General features: G+C 39.9%; 2 protein-coding genes across 3 annotated transcripts in view; both read left to right on the top strand.

The window, feature by feature from the left end:
* The window catches only part of KAT6A (lysine acetyltransferase 6A), a 107,004-nt gene that overhangs the window by 63,745 nt on the left and 21,867 nt on the right, over positions 1 to 21,392 (top strand). For both annotated transcript variants that reach the window (XM_061134684.1, XM_061134685.1), the window contains one exon: positions 17,645 to 17,760. In XM_061134684.1, the coding sequence (XP_060990667.1) occupies positions 17,645 to 17,760 (116 nt within the window). The remainder of the gene's footprint in view (positions 1 to 17,644; positions 17,761 to 21,392) is intronic.
* On the top strand, positions 20,808 to 21,230 carry LOC133050489 (small ribosomal subunit protein uS8-like). Its single transcript, XM_061134686.1, has one exon. The coding sequence runs from the start codon at positions 20,823 to 20,825 to the stop codon at positions 21,213 to 21,215; it is 393 nt and encodes a 130-aa protein (XP_060990669.1). The 5' UTR covers positions 20,808 to 20,822; the 3' UTR covers positions 21,216 to 21,230.

The following is a 21,392-nucleotide window of genomic DNA, read 5'->3' as shown; positions in this document are numbered from 1 at the left end:
TCCTTAATGTGGCAGTTTAATTATAGAATACATGAAATGTGGGGAGTAGAGGAGGCAAGCCTGTACTTCTGTCTGGGGAGTCAGAGAGGATTCATTGAGGGGAAGTACCACTTGAGCTGGTTTTAGAAATGGAAAGGAGTTTATCAGGATGACAAGGAATGGGGTCTCATTAATCAGGAAAAAACGGAAGTGCAAAGATTTGGAAGTATTCTTTGAAATGCAGAGAACAAGGGTGTAGACAATGGCAGGAGAAAAGATGGGAAAAGTGCAGGTGTGGATCATGAAAACTCTTGGGTTTTGTTTATCTTTTGTCTTGCTCCTTTGCCACCAACTCACTGTATAAGACAAGTTGAGTTCTATCTCTTACCTTGAAATTAAGAATTTATAGGCCACTGCTGGGGATTCCTGTTGTGTAGGTGAACCTCTTTGGATTCAGAGACCCACTAGTGAACAGATTGTTTATGTGTTTTTTTTTTTAATTGGAGGATAGTCACTTTACAACGTTGTGTTACTCTCTGCCACACAACAGGGAATCGGCCGTGTGTGTACATGCACCCCCTCCCTGCTGAGCCCCCCTCGCACCCCGTCCACCCGTTGAGGCCGTCACAGAGCCCAGGCTGGCCGCCCTGTGTCACCCAGCCGCCTCTCGGCAGCGATTTGGTTTGCACGTGGCAGTGTGTATGCCGGCGCTGCTGTGTCAGTTTGTCCTACCCTCTCTTCCCCCCACTGCTTCCGCAAGTCTGTCCTCTGTGTCTGCACCTCCATTCCTATGCAGTTTTCAAAACTAAAAACAACAGTATAAATATTCAGGAAACATTTACTCAACATTTCACCATCTTAAGACTTAACCAGGTTGGGCTTTGAGTCGGGGGATCTGGGTTCAGGCCTTGGTCTTTTACTGACTTCTACTTCAGACAGCTTGCTTAACCTCTAAAGGCATGTTCTTTTCCTGACAATAAGTTAAAAAAAAGTATTACAGGTACTCTAGTAGGAGTTTACATGGTGTTTAGTGGGAATTCAAAGGAGAGAGTAGTTTCTTCACTTTTTTTGGATTTTTTTTCTTTTTATTTTTTTACTGAAGGGTAATTGCTTTACAGAATTTTGTTGTTTTCTGGCAAACCTCAACATGAATCAGCCATAGGTGTACATATACCCCCTCCCTTTTGAACCTCCCTCCCATCTCCCACCCCATCCCACCCCTCTAGGTTGACACAGAGCCCCTGTTTGAGTGTCCTGAGCCACACAAAAAATTCCCGTTGACTATTTAACATGTGGTAATGTGAGTTTCCATGTTACTCTTTCTATACATCTCACCCTCTCCTCCCCTCTGCCCATGTCCACAGACTATTCTCTATGTCTGTTTCTCCACTGTTGCCCTGTAAATAAATTCTTCAGTACCGTTATTCTAGATTATTTTTTATATATGTATTAGAATACAATATTTATCCTTCTCTTTCTGATTCACTTCACTCTGTATAATAGGTTCTAGGTTCATCCACCTCATCAGAACTGTGACTCATATGTTTTCCTTTTTATGGCTGAGTAATATTCCATTGTGTGTATGTACCACAACTTCTTTATCCATTCATCTGTTGATGGACATCTAGGTTGCTTCCATGTTCTAGCTATTGTAAATAGTGCTTCAGTGAAAAATGAACATGTGTCTTTTTCAATTTTGGTTTCCTCAGGGTATATGTGTAGGAGTGGGATTGCTGGGTGCTTTTATGGTGTTTTTATTCCTAGTTTTTTAAAGAATCTCCATACCGTCTTCTATAGTGGCTGTATCAATTTACATTCCCACCAACAGTGCAGGAGCATTCCCTTTTCTTCACATCCTCTCCAGCATTTATTGTTTGTAGACTTCTTGATGATGGCCATTCTGACTGGTGTGAGGTGATATCTCACTGTAGTTTTGATTTGCATTTCTCTAACAATGAGTGATGTTGAGCATCTTTTCATATGTTTGTTAGCCATCTATATGTCTTCTTTGGAGAAATGTCTGTTTAGGTCTTTTCCCCACTTTTTGATTGGGTTGTTTGTTTTTCTGGTATTGAGTTATATGAGCTGCTTGTATATTTTGGAAACTAATCCTTTGTTGTTTCACTTGTTATTATTTTCTCCCATTCTGAGGGATGTCTTTTCACCTTGCTTGTAGTTTCCGTTGCTGTACAAAAGCCTTTAAGTTTAATTAGCTCCCACTTGCCCACACTGTTTACTTTTGTTTTTAATTCTGTTACTCCAGGAGGTGGGTCATAGAGGATCTTGCTTTGATTTATGTCATCAAGTGTTCTGCCTGTGTTTTCCTCTAAGAGTGTTATAGTTTCTGGTCTTATATTTAGGTCTTTAGTCCATTTTGAGTTGATCTTTGTGTGTGGTATTAAGAAGTGTTCTAATTTCATTCTTTCACTTGTAGCTGTCCAGTTTTCCCAGCACTGTTTATTGAAGAGGCTGTCTTTGCCCCATTGTATATTCCTGCCTCCTTTGTCAAAAATAAGGTACCCATAGGTGCATGGGTTTATTTCTGGGCTTTCTATCTTGTTCCATTGGTCTGTATTTCTGTTTTTGTGCCAGGATCATACTGTCTTAATGACTGTAGCTTTGTAGTATAATCTGAAGTCAGGAAGGTTGATTCTTCCAGCTTCATTCTTCTTTTGCAAGACTGCTTTGGCTATTCGGGGTCTTGTATGTTTCCATATGAATTGTGAAATTTTTTGTTCTAGTTCTGTGAAAAATGCCATTGGTAATTTGATAGGGATTGCATTGAATCTGTAGATTGCATTTGGTAGTATAGTCATTTTCACAGTATTGATTCTTCCTACCCAGGAACATGGACTATCTCTCCATCTGTTTATGTCATCTTTGATTTCTTTGATTAGTGTCTTATAATTTTCTGTGTACAGTTCTTTTGTCTCCTTAGGTAAGTTTACTCCTAGATATTTAATTTTTTTTGTTGCAGTGGTGAATGGGATTGATTCATTAATTTCTCTGATTTTTCATTGTTAGTGTATAGAAATGCAAGTGATTTGTGTGTATTGATTTTATATCCTGCAACTTTGCTAAATTCGCTGATTAGCTGTAGCAGTTTTCTGATACTGTCTTTAGGGTTTTCTATGTACAGTATCATGTCATCTGCAAACAGTGAGAGCTTTACTTCTTTTCCAATCTGGATTCCTTTTATTTCTTTCTCTTCTCCAATTGCTATAACTAAGACTTGCAGAGCTATGTTGAATAATTGTGGTGAAAGTGGACACTGTTGTCTTGTTCTTGATCTTATGGGGAATGCTTTTGATTTTTCACCATTGAGAATAATGTTTGCTGTAGGCTTATCATATATGGTCTTTACTATGTTGAGGTAGGTTTCTTCTGTGCCCATTTTTGGAAGAGTTTTAATCATAAATGGGTGTTGAATTTTGTCAAAGGCTTTTTCTGCATCTATTGAGATTATCATATGGTCTTATCATACTGTTTTTATCTTTCAATTTATTAATATGGTGTATCACATTGATTTGATTTGCGTATATTGAAGAATCCTTGCCTTCCTGGAATAAACCCAACTTGATCATGGTGTATGAGCTTTTTGATGTGTTGCTGAATTTGCTAAAATTTTGTTGAGGATTTTTGCATCTGTGTTCATCAGTGATATTGGCCTGTAGTTTTCTTTCTCTGTGTTGTCTTTGTCTGGTTTTGGTATCAGGGAGGTGGTGGCCTTGTAGAATGAGTTTGGAAGTGTTCTTTCCTCTGCAATTTTTTGGAAGTTTTAGAAGGATAGGCATTAGCTCTTCTCTAAATGTTTGACAGAATTCTCCTGTGAAGCCATCTGTTCCTGGAATTTTGTTTTTTGGGAGATTTTGGATCACAGCTTCAGTTTCAGTTCTTGTCATTGGGTTGCTCATAATTTCTATTTCTTCCTGGTTCAGTCTTGGAAGATTGAACTTTTCTAAGTATCTGTCCATTTCTTCCAGGTTATCCATTTTATTGCCATAGAGTTGTTAATAATAGTCTCTTATAATCCTTTCATTTCTGCATTGTCTGTTGTAAGCTCTCCTTTTTCATTTCTAATTTTGTTGATTTGATTCTTCTTTTTTTTTTTCTTGATGAGTCTGGCTAAAGGTTTGTCAATTTTGTTTATCTTCTCAAAAAACAAACTTTTAGCTTTATTAATCTTTACTCTTGTTTCTTTCCTTTCTTTTCCATTTATTTCTGCTCTGATCTTTATGATTTCTTTTCTTCTACTAATTTTGGGGTTTGTTTGTTCTTTTTCCAGTTGTTTTAGGTGTAAAGTTAGGTTGTCTATTCGATGTTTTTCTTGTTTCTTGAGGTAGGATTGTATTGCTATAAACTTCCCTCTTAGAACTGCTTTTGCTGCATCCCATAGGTTTTGAGTTGTTGTGTTTTCATTGTCATTTGTTTCTAGAAATTTTTTTATTTCCCTTTTGATTTCTTCAGTAACCTATTAGTTATTTAAAAACATGTTGTTTAATCTCCATGGGTTTGTGTTTCTTGCACTTTTTTTTTTCTTGAAATTGATATCTAGTCTCATAGTGTTGTGGTTGGAGAAGATGCTTGATATGATTTCAGTTTTCTTAAGTTTACTGAGGTTTCATTTGTGACCCAAGATGTGGTCTATCCTGGAGAGTGTTCCATGTGCACTTGAGAAGAAGGTGTCGTCTTCTGCATTTGGTTGGAATGCCCTGAAGATATCAATGAGATCCATCTCATCTAATGTATCATTTAAGACTTCTGTTTGCTTATTAATTTTCTGTTTTGATGATCTGTCCATTGGTGTGAGTGGGGTGTTAAAGTCTCCTATTATTATTGTGTTACTGTCAATTTCTCCTTTTATGTCTGTTCATGTTTGTCTTATGTATTGAGATGCTCCTATGTTGGGTGCATAGATATTTACAATTATGTCTCCCTCTTGGATTGATCCCTTAGTCATTATGTAGTGTCCTTCCTTATCTCTTGTAATCTTTATTTTAAGGTCTGTTTTTTCTGATATGAGGATTGCTACTCCAGCTTTCTTTTGCTTCCCATGTGCATGGAATATATTTTTCCATCCTCTCACTTTCAGCCTATATGTGTCTTTAGGTCTGAAGTGGGTTTCTTGTAGACAGCATATACATGGGTCTTGTTTTTGTATCCATTGAGACAGTCTGTGTCTTTTGGTTGGAGCATTTAATCCATTTACATTTAAAGTAGTTATTGATATATATGTTCTTATTGCCATTTTCTTAATTGTTTGGGGTTGATTTTGTAGATCTTTTTTCTTCTCATATTTCTTGATTATATATTCTTGTAAGGTTTGTTTGGTGGTACTGAATTCTCTTAACTTTTGATTGAAAAGCTTTTTATTTCTCCATCAATTTTGAATGAGATCCTTGCCAGGTACAGTAATCCTAGTTGCACTTTCACTGCTTGCTGGGTTCAGTAATCTTTCAGTACTTTAAATACATTGTGCCATTCCCTTCAGGCCTGCAGTTTCTGCTGAAAGATCAGCTGTTAAGCGTACGAAGTTTCCCTTGTATATTACTGGCTGCTTCTCCCTTGCTGCTTTTAATGTTCTTTCTTTGTGTTTAGTCTTTGCTAGTTTGCTTAGTATGTATCGTGCCATGTTTCTCCTTGGGTTTATCCTGTATGGGACTCTGTGCCTCTTAGACTTGACTATTTCTTTTTCCATATTGGGAAAATTTTCAACTATAATCTCTTCAAAAATTTGGTCATACTTTCTTTTTCTCTTCTTCTGGGACCCCTGTAATTCAAATGTTGGTGCGTTTGATGTTGTCCCAGAGGTCTCTGAGACTATCCTCAGTTCTTTTCATTCTTTTTACTTTATTCTGCTCTTGAGAAGTTATTTCCCCCATTTTATCTTTCAGCTCACTGATTTGTTCTTCTGCTTCAGATATTCTGCTGTGATTCCTTCTAGAGTATTTTTAATTTCAGTAATTGTTTGTCTCTGTATGTTTATTCTTTAATTCTTATAGGTCTTTGTTAATTGATTGTTGCATTTTCTCCATTTTGTTTTCAAGGTTTGTGATCATCTTTACTATCATTATTCTGAATTTTCAGGTAGTTTGCCTATTTCCTCTTCATTTATTTGGACTTCTGTGTTTCTAGTTTGTTCCATCATTTATGTATTATTTCGCTGCCTTTTCATTATTTTTTTTAACTTACTGTGTTTGAGGTCTCCTTTTCCCAGGCTTCAAGGTTGAATTCTTTCTTCCTTTTTGGTTTCTGCCCTCCTAAGGTCCAGTGGTTTGTGTAAGCTTCCTATAGGGTGAGATTTGTGCTGAGTTTTTGTTTGTTTTTCCTCTGATGGGCAAGGCTGAGTGAGGTGGTAATCCTGTCTGCTGATGGTTGGGTTTGTATTTTTGTTTTGTTTGTTGTTTAGATGAGGTGTCCTGCACAGGGTGCTACTGGTGGTTGGGTGATGCTGGGTCTTGTATTCAGGTGGTTTCCTTCGTGTGAGTTCTCACCATTTGGTACTCCCTAGGGTGAGTTCTCTGGTAGTCTAGGGTCTTGGAGTCACTGCTCCCACTCCAGAGGCTCAGGACTTGATCTCAAGTTTTGCATGGTTCTCTATATTCATTTCCTCTGGGCATGTACTCCTGTCCACTCTCAGCTGGTGTTCTGCATGCACTTCTGTGTCTGAAGGTGTATTCCTGATGTATCTATGGAGAGAGATGTTCTCCACGTCCATCTGCTCCTCCACCATCTTGTTCTATCAGGTTGTCGTTTCTTCACTTTTTAAGAACCTCTTTTCCAGAATTAAGTTGCAGATGTATACTAATGCTTTTGACTCCTGTTTATTTGTATGTATTTTCTAGAAACAAGGACATTCTTATAGGTGACCACAGTACAGTCCAGATCAGGAGTTTATACCCATGAAACATGTTATCTAATCTGAAGATTTTATTCAGATTTTACTAGTTGTACTACTAATTTTCTTTATAGCAAAAGGAAAGGAAGCCTTGTCCTGGTCAACTCTCCAACTGAGGATTATGTGTTTTGTTCACTTATTATGTCTCCTTCTTCTCCCTTACCCTGGAACAGTTTCTCAGTCTTTATTTTTCATGCCCTTGACATTTCTGATGAGTGCAGGTCATTTATTTTGTAGAGCATCCACAGTGGTGACTTGTCCTTTGATCACTTGGTTACAGTGATATTGTGCCATGTTTCTTATCTGTGAAATCATGTGCCCTCTGTAATTAAGTAATTTTTGGGACTACACTTTATTTAAATATGTGCTGTTTCTCATCAGATTTTATCCACTAGACTTTGTTGGTTGCTTTCGATGGAATTAGATGATTTATCTAATTCCATCATATGTGTTTTTTAATTGGCATACTAATATAAGGAAGAGCTTTTCCTTTTTTCTGTATATCCATCCTTCCATCCATCCATCTGTCTATTACTTACAGATTCGTATTTTATGTGTTATCTTATCATTTGTTGTTATTGGTACTTATTTAGATGCTCAGGTTGTTCCTTATTTGGGCAGGGAGAGCCTGTGTGTGTGTGTGTGTGTGTGTGTGTGTTACTTTGTCCAATTTGTTCTATTTATTTGGTGATTTTTTAAAGTTTATGCTGCTGCTACTGCTGCTAAGTCACTTCAGTCGTGTCCAACTCTGCGACCCCCATAGATGGCAGCCCATCAGGCTCCCCGTCCGTGGGATTCTCCAGGCAGGAACACTGGAGTGGGTTGCCATTTCCTTCTCCACTGCATGAAAGTGAAAAGTGAAAGTGAAGTTGCTCAGTCATGTCCGACTCTTAGCGACCCCATGGACCACAGCCTACCAGGCTCCTCTGTCCATGGGATTTTCCAGGCAAGAGTACTGGAGTGGGGTGCCATTGTCTTCTCTGAAGTTGAAGTATAATTGACCTCAATTTTACTAACTGTAAAAGAGTTATAAGTATACAGTGAAATGATTGAATATTTGTATAGCACATATTCATATCTGCTTTTAGCCACAGCAGTATATCCTAGGCTTCAGTTATTCACACTGTGGATTCAGCCATTTCTCTGAGAATCCCTGGTTCCTTTTAGTGGAGAATGGGCATCAGTGGTAGTTCTGTTTACTTTCTCAGTCCCAAAGAAGTGTCATCCTTGCTTTTTTCTGTCTCATACCCTGTACATATTCGGTTCATTGGCAAATCCTACTGGTCCTACCCCAGAATGTCTCAAAACCTGACAGCTGCTTTCCCCACCCACCTTCCTCGCCTGCGGCCTCCTCTTCTCTGGGCGGCTGTGATGTCTCCATACTCACGCGCTTGCTTCCACTCGTGCTGTTCACCAGTGTCTGAGCTGTGTTCTTTACGCGGGGGCTAGAGTAAATGTTTTCAGACTTTCCACTCCTCTGCCCAGAAAGCCTCTAGCGCCATTCAGTCCTGCCGAGACTGTCTATAAAGAGACTCGCTGTGGCCCTGTGCCTCCCTGCCTCTCGGCCCGGGCCCCCCACTCTGCCCTGTTCACACCTCACCAGCCACAGGCCGCGTCTCCCTTCCGCAGACGCCCCAGGCGCACTTCCGCCTCAGAGCCTTGGCACTTCCGGCTCCTGGTCTGCATGGCCCGTCCTCTGGTCCAGAGAGCGAGTCTGCTCACTGCTCACTCTTTTTAGGTCTCTGCTTCTGTCTTGTATCAGAGAGGCTCTTCGTAAATCCCAAACTGAAACAGCGTACATTTATCCACACTGTGTCACTCTTTGTCCCCCTACCTGCTTGCTTGTCCTACAAGGTATTTACCACTTACTTATAAATGTAAATATTAATTTCTAGAATGTCAGTGCCTTGAGATCAGGCACTTTCTTTTTGGTCACTGCTTTATACTGAGTATTTGGAATATAGTAAAGGCTCGGTAAATATTTGTTTAATGAGTGGATAAATGAAATTTTTTGTTGGGTGAAATGAGCCAGAAGTTGTAATAACAGGTATGAAGAGAAAGATGACTGGGGAGAGTTAAAAGGGTGCTGAGCCCTGCTGAGGCCACTGGAGACGGTATGTTTCTTCCAGTGTTTTATTAAACTGTGATTGTCTGTATATGTATCTGGCACCAAGGAAATGGGCAGCTGGGTTTGTGATTCCTAACCTGTGCTTATTTCAGAAGCACACTACGAAAATAATTTCAGTGCACTACCGCGCAGTGCACTAAAATACTGATGATGGTGTTTCTCCATGAAGTCCATTCATTTAGAACTCACGTGCCTGGCATGGAACTAGAGCTGTAGGGTAGACAAACAGTCATAGACTCTGCCTTCATGAAACGTTCCGTCTCAGCAGATAGTAAACAATTGTACAGATAAGTCTGTTGCAAGCTGATAAGTGGGAAGAGTAAGAATGTGGTGAGAGGGGATAGTAGACACTTCCTGTGCCAGTTTCTGGGTTCCTAGGCAGTGTAATTCACACAGGGACTTAAAAGATGGCTAGAAAGTCAGCAAGGCAAAGAGCTACTGAGAAGAATGTTCCAGACATAGGGGACTGCCTGTGCACGTCTGGAGGCGTAAAAGAACTTGGTGCATTTGAGGAAATGAAAGAAGGCCAGGCCAACCGGAGTACAATGAATAAAAGTCACAGAAGATGAAGCTGGAGAGAGAAAATGAGGGATAAGTTAGGATTGGCGTTTTTATTGCAATTGTAGTGGGAAGTCATTGAATGATTTAAAGATTTTTTCCCATTGTGATTTATTGTAAGATATTGACTGTCGTTCCCTGTGCTGTACAGTATATCCTTGTTGTTCATCTCTTTTGTATATAGTAGCATATATCTGTCCCTTTCCCCTTTGGTAACCAATAGCTTGTTTTCTATGTTTGTGTCTTATTTCTGGTTTTTAAATAAATTTATTTGTGTCTTTTTTTCTTTTTAGATTCTACAAATAATGATGTCATGATAATTCTTTTTTATGGCTGAGTAGTATTCCATTGTATGTATATACCACATCTGCTTTAATCATTGAATGATTTTAGCAAGGAAATAGAAGAAATACAAATTAAATTTTCTTTTTTTAGCCACTATATGAATGGATTTAAATTCTTCATATTCCAAGCCAAGAGTAGAAGCAGGGAAACAAATTTAGAGGCTGTTTGAGTGATTGAGAAGGAAGAAGATGGTGACTTAGACTAGAGAGGTGGCAGTGGAAATGGGAGAAAAGGAGATGAATGTAGAATCCTTTTCAGAGATGAAGTCAGCGTAACTCGGTAGATTTGATGTATAGTTTAAAGGAGTAAGGGGAAGTCAAGAATAGCTTCCAGGCTCTCTGACCTAATGTCCTAGAGGAAGCGGGTTGAAGCAGTGGGGGGACTCACTATTGATTAGATTAGATGATGTTTTTAAATAATAACAGCATTCATGAACATAACATACAGAGTCATTTTGAAGTACCTACCCTGTTCTAGAAATTACTAGGTGCAGGGGCTGTGAGTGAGACATAGTTTGATTCTCATAGAGGGTTAACCAGTCACAAAAGCAGCCCCCAATAGTGATAGCTTATAGTGATGATCTTGAGCAATTAAATTTTGTGTGGTGTATTACCTAATTAAGTCAGACATTATTGAAATATTTCACAAGGTTTCTTTTTTTCACCCCCCCCCTCCTTCAAAAAGGGTCATTAATTGGTTTTGCTTTTTGTTTGTTTTTTAAAAAAAAATTTTTCAAGAGAAGGGTATAGTTTGCCTGGTACCGTGTTCCATCGTTAGTAGCTATTCAGTGAACACTTCCATAAAAAAGAGCCACCTCTTAAAACAAAACAAAACAAAATAGAAACATAAGAAATTGGTAGTATAGGGTTTTGTTTGGAATTATCTTTCAACAGTGATTTTGTGAACTTGGAAGGAATGGTTTTTCTTAGAAGATTCATCACTGAAAAGAAGCATTTGTATTCAACTCATTACATTGAAGAGCATGACAGCCTCCTCGAAATATATAGAATGATTTTTTTCATAAAATATCACCAAATAGTGCGTTATATTTCCTTAGTAATATTAGTGCTTTCTAATTTTGAAGGATTTGATTGTGTGTGTGTTTCTAGAAAGTTAATAGCATTTTTGAAATAACTTTTTTCTTTGCATAAAGAATTTAGCAGTTAATTAGAAATGAAATAAACTAGGTTCAGCAAGTCTCTTCACTCTAAGAGTTGTTATCCCTATTTAATTATTTTTTTCCTTGGAAAATATTTATCTTAGAATTACCAAAATGTATGTAAAAGCATTGACATTTTACCCTCAGTGTCCTAACTACCTAAATAGTCGTTCTCAAGCCAGAATGCACTTTAAAAGCACCTTACCCTGCCCAGGCCCTGTTCAGATATTGATGAACTCCAGGGACTGGGGAGAAGGCCCAGGCATAGTATTAGAAAATGCTCTCTAGGTGGTCTTGTAATTTGAAACTGCTCGAAGATATGCACGCCTATTAGCTACAGCTGCAATAGGAAAATCAAGATGGAAGGCGCTTCTCACTCTAAGCGGTTAATTCTCACCCACGTAACTGTCTGTAGATCTTTTGACAGTGGCGGGCAGGTAACGCAGGTAAGCAGTGTATGGAGCTTGTTTGGGGAATCCTCACCTTCTGGACAGCGCCGCTCGGATCCAGTGTGGGACACTCCTTACTCCTCTGGCCCAGCAGCGCCGTGAGCCTGGTGTCGGGGCGCAGGTCTGGAGTCCGCGCCCCCTCACGGCGGATTTCCGGTTTGTTTGAGTGCCCCGAGGGCACGCCTCTTGGAGTCCGCGCCACGGCTGCGCTCGTGCGTTCCATGGTGTGTTCTCCGGTCTCCACCTCCTTGCTGGCGGAGTGGCCTTTCTTCTTCTCGCTGCCCTTTAGCGGGAACCATCCTGCTGGACTTGACAGTTGAGCAAAATTTTATTGAATATTCAATAAGATAGTGGTTAAGAGCCTAGGTATTAGAGATAAGCTGCCCAGGTTCAAATCCTGTCTCTGCTGAGTGACCTTTGTCAACTAAGTTACTTAATAGGTTTGCTGAAAGGAGTAAATGAATTGACATTTGCAAAGCACTTGGTGTGTCCCTCATGTGGTGAGCTCTAAATCAGTGCCAGTCTCTGCTAGCTGTCTTAGTGGTGGGTTCTAGAAACCCACAGATACATAGGAAATGTGTCTCTGCCCTCGAGGTGACAAGACATTTATAAACCAATAATTGAAGCCTTGTGGTTAGTAATAGGAAGTCTTTTATTGTGTTCTAGGTTCACTACATTCAGCATTGTGTATCAATTTTTGCATTTAATAAAATCTTGTTATTACTTGCTCCTGTTTCAAACATATGAAGAATTGAAGCCTTTGAAGGATTATCATACCTGGAATTACATAGTTATTCAGTGTCAGAATCAGCATTTGAACCCAGGCCGTGTGACTCCAGATCTTTAATCCTTGACTGCTAGCCTGTGGTAAATGTGCTTGAGATGCAGGAGAATGACAGCAAGACATCTGCCTAGGGCTGTTTGTGTGGTCTTCAGGGAGCAGGTGATGTTTGACTAGGGTGTTCAGAGAATGAATGAGAAGTAGCTACTGGATGAGAGGAGGGCATTTCTCGTGGAATAGGTGTGAGAAAGGTTACTGAACACTTGGAGCTGTGTGTAATTTCTTCGGTTGGCGTTCAGTTAAGAGATGAGGTTGAAAAGGTGAGTACAGACCGGAAGACCAGGTCACGAAGATCCTGTGGTCCATGTTAAGCAGTCTGTACTTCGTTTTCTAGTTTTCTAAAGTAGTTGAATAGCTCTTGAGGAGCTCCTGAAGAGTTTATTTTAAAGAGGACAGCATGGCTGTGTTTGCGTTTGGAAACCTGGTTCTGGTGATGCCGTGTGCAGTGGGTTGAAGAAGCCCTGCCAGGTGCTCCCGTGGTCAGTGAGAGGGGACAGGGCCGGGACAAGGCGGAGGGGGCCCGGCAGGCAGGGGCTGTGCGGTGGCTTTAGGACAGGATGGGAACCCTAGAGTGCTGGGTTGAATCGAGGTTAAACGAAAGGACAGAACCACATAGTTCCCAGTGTTCTTTTTTGAGTAGATGATGATGCTAAATGTGGGAAGGGGAGCTTTTTTGGATGGTCTTCCTGATCATGGTTACACAAATTGGGGGCTTGTGCGAAGTCTAGACTGTCGTGGGTATGGATGTGGAGATCAGGAGGGCTTCCAGGCAGGTTTGCCAGGTTATCAGCACAGAGGTGACAGCTGAAACTGCATGGGTAAGAGCTGAAGCTGTTAACATAGATAATGTTCATTTAACAGTAAATGTTCCCGGGTACTGGTTACCATGTGTACCATTAGGCACTAGAGATACAGCAGGGACCAAAGCAGACTTTTTTTAAAAAAAAATCCTTATTCTCAGGAGCTAACAGTTTAGTAGTGGGGATGGGTTAAAGTAACTACTGTATCATGTGGTAACATTATGGGGAAAAAGCAGGGGTTGAGGTCAGAGAATTCTGAGGGGTGGGATGGATTTGTGCAGTTTTGAATTGTTGGGTTAGGGACTGTCCACCATGTAGCAGAAGGCTGAACAAGGTGAGGGAGTGGACAGCTGAGTATTGGAATCGCATTGCAGGCTGGGGGCAGGGGCTTGTGCTTGGTACAGTCCAGGAGATACACAAAGGCCACGCGCTCGCTGACACTTGGTATTTTCTGGGGGTTTATTTATTTATTTATTTTCTAGTAGCTGTCCTAATGGGTGTGAATGGGTGTAATTTAAACTGCATTTTCTTGATAACTAGGGATGTTGAACATCTTTTCACGTGCATATTGCCCATCTGTATATATATCTTTAGAGAATGAAAACAGATTATAAGTCATTACATTATAAGATCTTATCCTGATTCAGTTGTTTGGCAAAACATAATCTGAACTGATTTGAGACTATATATATATGCATACACATATACATGTATATATACGTGTATATATATATATATACACACACACGCACACACATAATACGTGTGTGTGTATATATATATTCTCTGTTGTGTTAGTTGCTCAGTTGTGTCCGACTCTTCGTGACCCCATGGTCTGTCCATGAGATTCTCCAGGCAAGAATACGGGAGTGGGTTGCCATCCAGGGGATCTTCCTGGCCCAGGGATCAAACTTGGGTCTCCTGCATCGCAGACAGATTCTTTACCATCTGAGCTACCAGGGAAGCCCAATATAGTCTTTAGTTATCCTATTTAATATGAATGTTCATATGCTTCGCTGAAGAAATATTAGGGTGTCTGATTATGGAGTGTTGTCCCAAACCCTACTGAGGCTGTTGATTTAAAATACATATATGTACTGTAATACTTTTCTAATGAGAAAAGTTCACAATTCCAACTCCAAGTGTTTTGGATAAGAGGCTGTGGATGTGTACTTTGGAAAGCTAAAGTTCTAGTTCAAAAAAACTTAGAGACTTTTGGAATTCAGAAATTAATTAGCTGAGGGCTCCCCATACGTTCTGCCTCACCTTGTACCTGGTTGGTCGGTTCCGGTTTGGGCTTCACGCTTGCTTTTCCTGTGCTGTCCTTCTCTACCTCTTGGTTTCTCTGAGCCTTGTTTCCCACCCCCACGCCCCTCCCGTCTGTGAAGTGGGCGTGTGTTTCCTGCTTCGAGGCCTGGATTGTGGGGAATGAAGGGGATGCCAGTGCGAGATGCGGGGTCCGCACAGGAGGTACCACCCATGCTGAGGCTCTTTCTTCCCAGTTCATGCTCTCTCCACTTCGCAGCATGTGACCTCATTCTTACACGGCTCTTTCATCAGGTAACTTTTAATCCTTAAGGAACAGGATTGTTTTTTATTAAACTTTTCATGGGAAATGTTCCAGTGTCGGAAAGACATATCTTCTCCCACCATTGCATATTCTCGCGCTGATACTAAGGGGACTCCTACCTTCCACTCCCACCTCAAAATGTCATTGCTACAGGGAATGGAAAAGTAACGTCTAACGGGGGAGAGGGCAGGGCTGTATCAGCTTCAATTGTGATTTTCCTTTTGTATCAGATCTAGACTGGGGATCTCTGTATACAAGAGTGGTCTGTCTATTGGATGGAAGTGGAGTTTTTTGCAGAAAAGTAACAATCTTTTCTCCAGAATTACTGGTAATAAAAGTTTCATTATTTAGAATAGACATATTTAAAGTTACCTTTTGACTTAACCCGATTACTAGTGCATTCAGTGCCCCCTCCCTTATTTTCTTAGATTAGACAGTCCATTCTGGCCCAGAATATATGTTTTACTTTAACCGTTTTGGCATATTCAAATGAGAAGGAAGGCACAGAGTGGCACACCTGAGTTAAAAGCTTAAAAAAAAATTATGTGCTCTTGATTTGTTAAATACCCGCTACTTTGGAAAGTTGCATAGTTAATGACACTTTGGCTGAAATTTAAACATGAAATCAAAGATAAGCTTGTAATTCCGACTTGGCGGTGTGATTTTGGCAAGGACTGGGTTAACGGGTGGTTGGAGGCACCTGTTCCTTCCTGACTGCACAGCCTTTGTTACTTCTGCGCACTGGCTCAGAGGCTTCTTTCACAAGGGAGTTGGAGGGTGGCCGGCGCGTTTGCTGGTGCCGGCGGGCGAGGGCCCTGGAGGCAGGGAGGCCGGCCGTGCCTCAGTGGCGGCCATGTGCAAACAGCTGTACTGGAGCTGGGTGTCCACCTTCACGTCCGGCATCCGCCTAGAGGAGCGCCAGGCCGCGGACGGGAAGGCGCTCCAGCAGCAGGTGATGTCGCAGCAGGTGCGTGGTCTCACCCCTGTGCATCCTGTGTGATCTTGGCTCAGGAGCCTAGATTTGGTTTCCGACTGGTTACTCTGATATTTTCCGTATTACTGTCCTTGTTATTTGGAGCTGTGAAGATAGGCTCAAAGATGCTACTTTATGAGTTACAGTGCATGATTCTGGAATGTAATTTAAAGATCAGTGTGTTTAAAACCTTTTGCAGAGCTCTGTTTGGCTTTTGAGAGACGAAAAAGAAATCTCACTCTAATACTGTCTTGTGTTTTTCTTTTTGATTTTTGCTCTTGAAAGAGCCTCAGTGCTCCTTGGTTTCATAACACAGTTTATCCAACTATTAGATGTTTGTCTTTTGTTTTGAGGTGTCTTAAGAAAGAGGTGCGGTTTCACCTGGCTATGTTCCAACATGAAACCTGAGATAAGTCCCTTGGCCTTTTATAAAAGGGAATGGTTAGTAAGGCCAGAGAGAGTTCTCAAATGAGTTATGGTGAAGAGGCTTTTTCCTTAAATACATTTATATAAAGAATATAAATTTGATATTATATCTTTTTAGCTTTGTTAGAAGTGGTGGGGAGGGGGGGGTGTGTGTGTCATGAGCTCCAGCAAGGGACTTTTAGTAATCTCTCAGTGCTTTTTAAAGCATAAAGGTGAAGAATAATTTTGGGTGTTCCCTTTAAGAGTTATTAATACTTGTGTTTGATTAGGCTGAATTCTAGGTCCATTTTTAAAAACGTTAATTCCTGTTTATAATACCCACGATAATTATACATGGTTATGTGTTATATGTTATATATACAACACACATGGGGACATACCTTCTTTTATTGCCCTTCACTTTATTGTGATTCACAGATAATAATGTTTTTTATGAATTGGAATTTATGGCAACTCCAAGTTGAGCAAGTGTATCAGCACCATTTTTCTAAGAACATTTAATTGTTAATTTCATGTCTCTGTATCACATTTTGGTAATTTTTGCAATGTTTTAAACTTTTTCATTATTATTGTATTTGTTCTGGTGATCTCTTATGGGACTTGCTGAAGACTCAAATAATGGTTGGCATTTTTCAGCAGTACAATATTTTTTAAGTAAGGAATGTCCGTTGTTTTTTTTAAGACATAATGCCATTGCCAACTTAATAGACCAGAGTGTAAACATAATTTTTATATGTACTGGGAGACCAAAAATTTGTGTGATGTGCTTTATTGTGATTCTTACTTTGTTCCGTGGTCTGGAGCCAAATCCATAGTATCTCTGAGGTGTGCCTGTATGCATATACGACTCTTGCTACCTTGGGCGCAGGGCAAATCAAATTCCCCTGTGAAAAGCTACTAGGAAGGAAGTTTTAGGAGAAGTGTAAAACGCACTGAGGACTCTTACTTGTTTTGGTATACTCTTTTCCCATTGTCCTCAGCTCCTCCTTCTGTGGACGGGAGGACGGTTCCTTCCTGTGCTCGCTCCCGTGTCGAGTAGGTCGTTGCTGTTCGTGACATTGGGGTGCCGCGTGTCATCTCAGCCTGTGGGCAGCAGGCCCGCCTCCCCACCCCTGACTCCGAATCCCCACTGCTGGCGGTGTCTCTCTAACTACTGGGTCATCAAGGAAGGAGTGGAGTTGAGGATATTCACAGTATTATTAAACAGGGAAACTGCAGTGTCACCAACTGCATTCGGTTCTAGGAGATTTATTAGCATATTTATTTTTCATTTGGATGCTCCTTTTAAAGAAGAAGACGGTTTATTTCAAAATCCGTTAGCTTGTTCCTGGCTTTTCTGATTCCTCGTGGAATCCTGAGAGCATGACACTTCGATTCAGATGGCTTTTTGTTTTGTTTGTTACCTACCTTAGTATTTTTAATGTAGCTAACTTATGTAATCAGTGTATTTTCTCACTGCACTCTTAGCGTTTTTAATGTAGCTAACTTATGTAATCAGTGTATTTTCTCACTGCACAGAAAGTTGGAGTGACTGGTCCTCCTGATCCACAAGTCCGCTGTCCCTCTGTTATCGAGTTTGGGAAGTATGAAATTCATACCTGGTACTCCTCTCCATATCCTCAAGAATACTCAAGGTATGTTTTGAGAGGCCATTTACCTTTGCTCTTAGATTCCTAGACGTCCAGCACTAGAAGGGGTCTTGGAGACGTTGTTGTGGTCCAGTTCCTCTCTTTACATTGAAGAAAACCGGTGGGTTTTAAGTGTCCGTGGCAGCAGCATACTTCGGCAGCCTCTCAGTCTCAGTTGGCTTTGTAATAGATTTTCTTTTCCGTAACCTATCCAAAAACTATTATTTAAGATTGGAAACCTGACACATGGTCAGAATGAAAGGGAACATTTTTTCTTTATGAGAAATTGACCTTCATATCTCACACCGAAAGCTTTTTTTAAAGAAAAACTTTTATATTTAACTAATAAATAAAGTTTCACTGAGTAGCCTTTTATTTAAATTTTTATAATTTAACAAACTTGGTAAATTATTTGTTTTCCCAGGAATAATTAGCCAAATGGTATAAAATTATATATAAGTGGCTTGGGTTTCTAGATATAAAAATGGATCACTCACCAGTTTTTTGGGATAAGGCAGTGAGCTTAGGGAAGCCAGATTTGTTTCCTGACTCAACTCTGACATTTATAAGCTACGTAACCTTAGAAATTACCCAGCTACTTGCTGCTTCGGTTTCCTCATCTATAAAACAGGGATAATAATAGTTCTGACCTCAGGAGGTTTATTGTGAACATTAAATGAGTAGAATCATGTAAACCACTTAAAAATGGTTTAGTGCTCAATAATGTCAGGTTTTTTTCCTTTTAGGGTTGAAATGAAAAAGAGGTGAAAAATAAGATTTGGTCAAAAAATTAGACACTGGCTTAGCCTTTGAAGTACAGCGATCATTAATTCTTCAATCTGGTTTACAAATCTAAGCGAATTAGAAAAGTAGGAGTGAGACCCAGGCCTCAGTGACAGAGAGAGAGGGAGAAGGCAAAACCCCAGGAAACTAAGATAAAAGCTTATGAAACAGCAGCTGAGAGCCATTTATTGTAGGATCAGTTACCTCCAAACTCTGTGTTAGACCTTTAAGAAAATATTTTGTTTATTTCATGGAAGAATGACAATCTGAGTTTGTTAAAAACATTAAATTATATATTATGTATATATGTTAAAAGAGGGAAGGAAATTCCTCAACTACCTACAGAACACCGGTAGTCAATGCAGTGTCTTCCTCAGGAGTTATGGATAGCCAGGATGTTGTATAATCAAGAACAGCAGAGTTGAAGAATTAATTTCATCATTAGATTTAAAATGAGTTGTTTCCGTTTTTAAGTGAGCTCTGCCAGCTGTGCGGATCACGAGAGTGCCCCGCCTGGAGCAGAAGCTTGTTCAGCGTCTGTGTCGCCTGTTCTGGTGGTTGTCACGCAGAGAGTGGGTCCACGGGCAGCTTCTCTTCCTCTCAAGGGCAGGAGGAGGAGAGGAGCTCGTTTAGTCAGGAGTGGAGACAGAAGATGAGAAGGAGGCTGTCAATTTTAAGATATTAAGTCTGATTAAAAATGTGGCATTTTGCTCTGATGAATTTGTCCCTAGAATTTGACTTCTTAATCAAGTTTGAGGGAGTTAGTTACCAGTGAAAGAATGAACAAACATTGCCAGCAGGAAAATAAATAACCTAAGAAGTATAATAGGAATTGTAATAGAAAGCAGCAGTAGAAGAAAAACTGTAAAATTCATCTGAGTAGAATTTTAGACACTTTCTGTACTTTTCGTTAGTCACCATTGTGAAGGGTTCCCTGAAAATAGCAGATAATATTGTGTAATTTATAAGTTTTTTAGTAATTATTTTTTCTATCTTTATATTCATAATTTTTTTAATTATATTTTCAGAAAACCACGGTTTATTGAGTTTAGACTTGTTTCACTTCTGAGTTCTTTAAACTTGAGTTGACTATAATGTTTAGAGATCACATGTTTTCTAAATAATAAACCTACATTTTTACTTTGTTGATGACTATCATTCTCTGCTAAATTACTTCTAAATTATTTTCTTATTAATAAAAGTTCTAAACACTTAAAAAAATTTCCAAATCCTAAAGCATGCAAAGTAGGACAGTTGGAGCAAAAACAAAGAAGAAAAGATCGTAAGAGGAAAAATTATTTGGGAAGTAGGATTACGTACTATCTCCTTTAATATTCAGATATTTGTGTGTGTGGTATATGTTAAGTAGTCTTGCATCCATGAATTTTAAAAAACAAAATGAAGCAACAGCAATGAACCAGCTTCATTTGGAGCAGTGTGATTAAGTCTCAGACGTTGAAGAATATAAACCAGAGGTTTTAACTTGAGATTTCCCCCGCAGGGTGCTGTGATGCACACACATGGCAGATGGGTCCATAGAGGGCCCTACTCTGCCTTTAGAAACATGACATAAATAGGCCAAAGGCAAGATGGAATATTCTCTACTCCTGAGCTGTTTAGAGCCTTAGCTTCTTAATAACCTCTTTGCTACAAGTTCATATTAAGATAAGGTCCTAAAAAGGCAGATCCTCACATATTTGAATAGTTTGGGAACCGTACTCTACCTTTTGATCCTGTTCCTGACTGGACTTGATGCTTAGATTATGTACAACCCCAGTTACTAAGGAACAGCATCCTCAGAGTCTTTGAATGACCGTTAAATGATGAAATAAAATGAATGAAAGGAGAATAAAAATATTCATAGTATTAATCATAAATAATAGCCATAGTTACCATTCACTGAGCTTACTCAGTGACTAAACATCTCTGGAATAATTTTGTGAGGTGGATATTGCTATCTTTGTTTTTACAGGCCAGGGCCCAGCAAATACATTCAAGACCGTACAGTTTATAAGTGGTAGAACCAGGATTTAATCCTGCTTTTCTCTTAACATGTAGCTGTAACTTTTAACCACTGTGCATGTCTGCTCCATATAGCATTGATATCCAGATTGATCTCAGGTGGCTTGTACCATAATCTTTGACTTAAGGTGTATTTGGTGTAATTTCTAGTGTGTTAAAATTTTACTATTGATCTATTATAAAAGCCACACAAGCAGCTGCTATCTTGGGCAATGTTCAAAAGCCACAATAGGCTCTTTCCGCCATCTTTCCATGCTGCCAGAATGGTGCGCATGAATGTCCTGGCTGATGCTCTCAAGAGTATCAACAACGCCAAAAAGAGAGGCAAATGCCGGGTGCTTATTCGGCCGTGCTCCAAGGTCATCGTCAGGTTTCTAACAGTGATGATGAAGCATGGTTACATTGGTGAATTTGAAATCATCGATGATCACAGGGCTGGGAACATTGTTGTGAACCTCACAGGCAGGCTAAATAAGTGTGGAGTGATCAGCCCCAGATTTGATGTGCAACTCAAAGATCTAGAAAAATGGCAGAATAACCTGCTCCCATCCCGTCAGTTTGGTTTCATTGTACTGACAACCTCAGCTGGCATCATGGACCATGAAGAAGCAAAACAAAAACATACAGGAGGGAAAATCCTTGGATTCTTTTTCTAGGGATGTAATACGTACAAATAAAATGCCTTAGAGGGGGAAAAAAAAAAAGCCACAATAGGATCAGTATTTGCATTATCCTAGAAGTAAGGGAACCAGTACAACTGCAGCCCAATCCTGACTTCAGAGACTGTGGTATCCATGTCATGGGTGACTTTAAAGTAAATGTCAAGTGTGGGG

This window comes from Dama dama, chromosome 32 (assembly GCF_033118175.1).
Source record: "Dama dama isolate Ldn47 chromosome 32, ASM3311817v1, whole genome shotgun sequence".
In the NCBI taxonomy this organism is placed as follows: Eukaryota; Metazoa; Chordata; class Mammalia; order Artiodactyla; family Cervidae; genus Dama; species Dama dama.
This window is presented reverse-complemented; position numbering and strand designations above follow the sequence as displayed.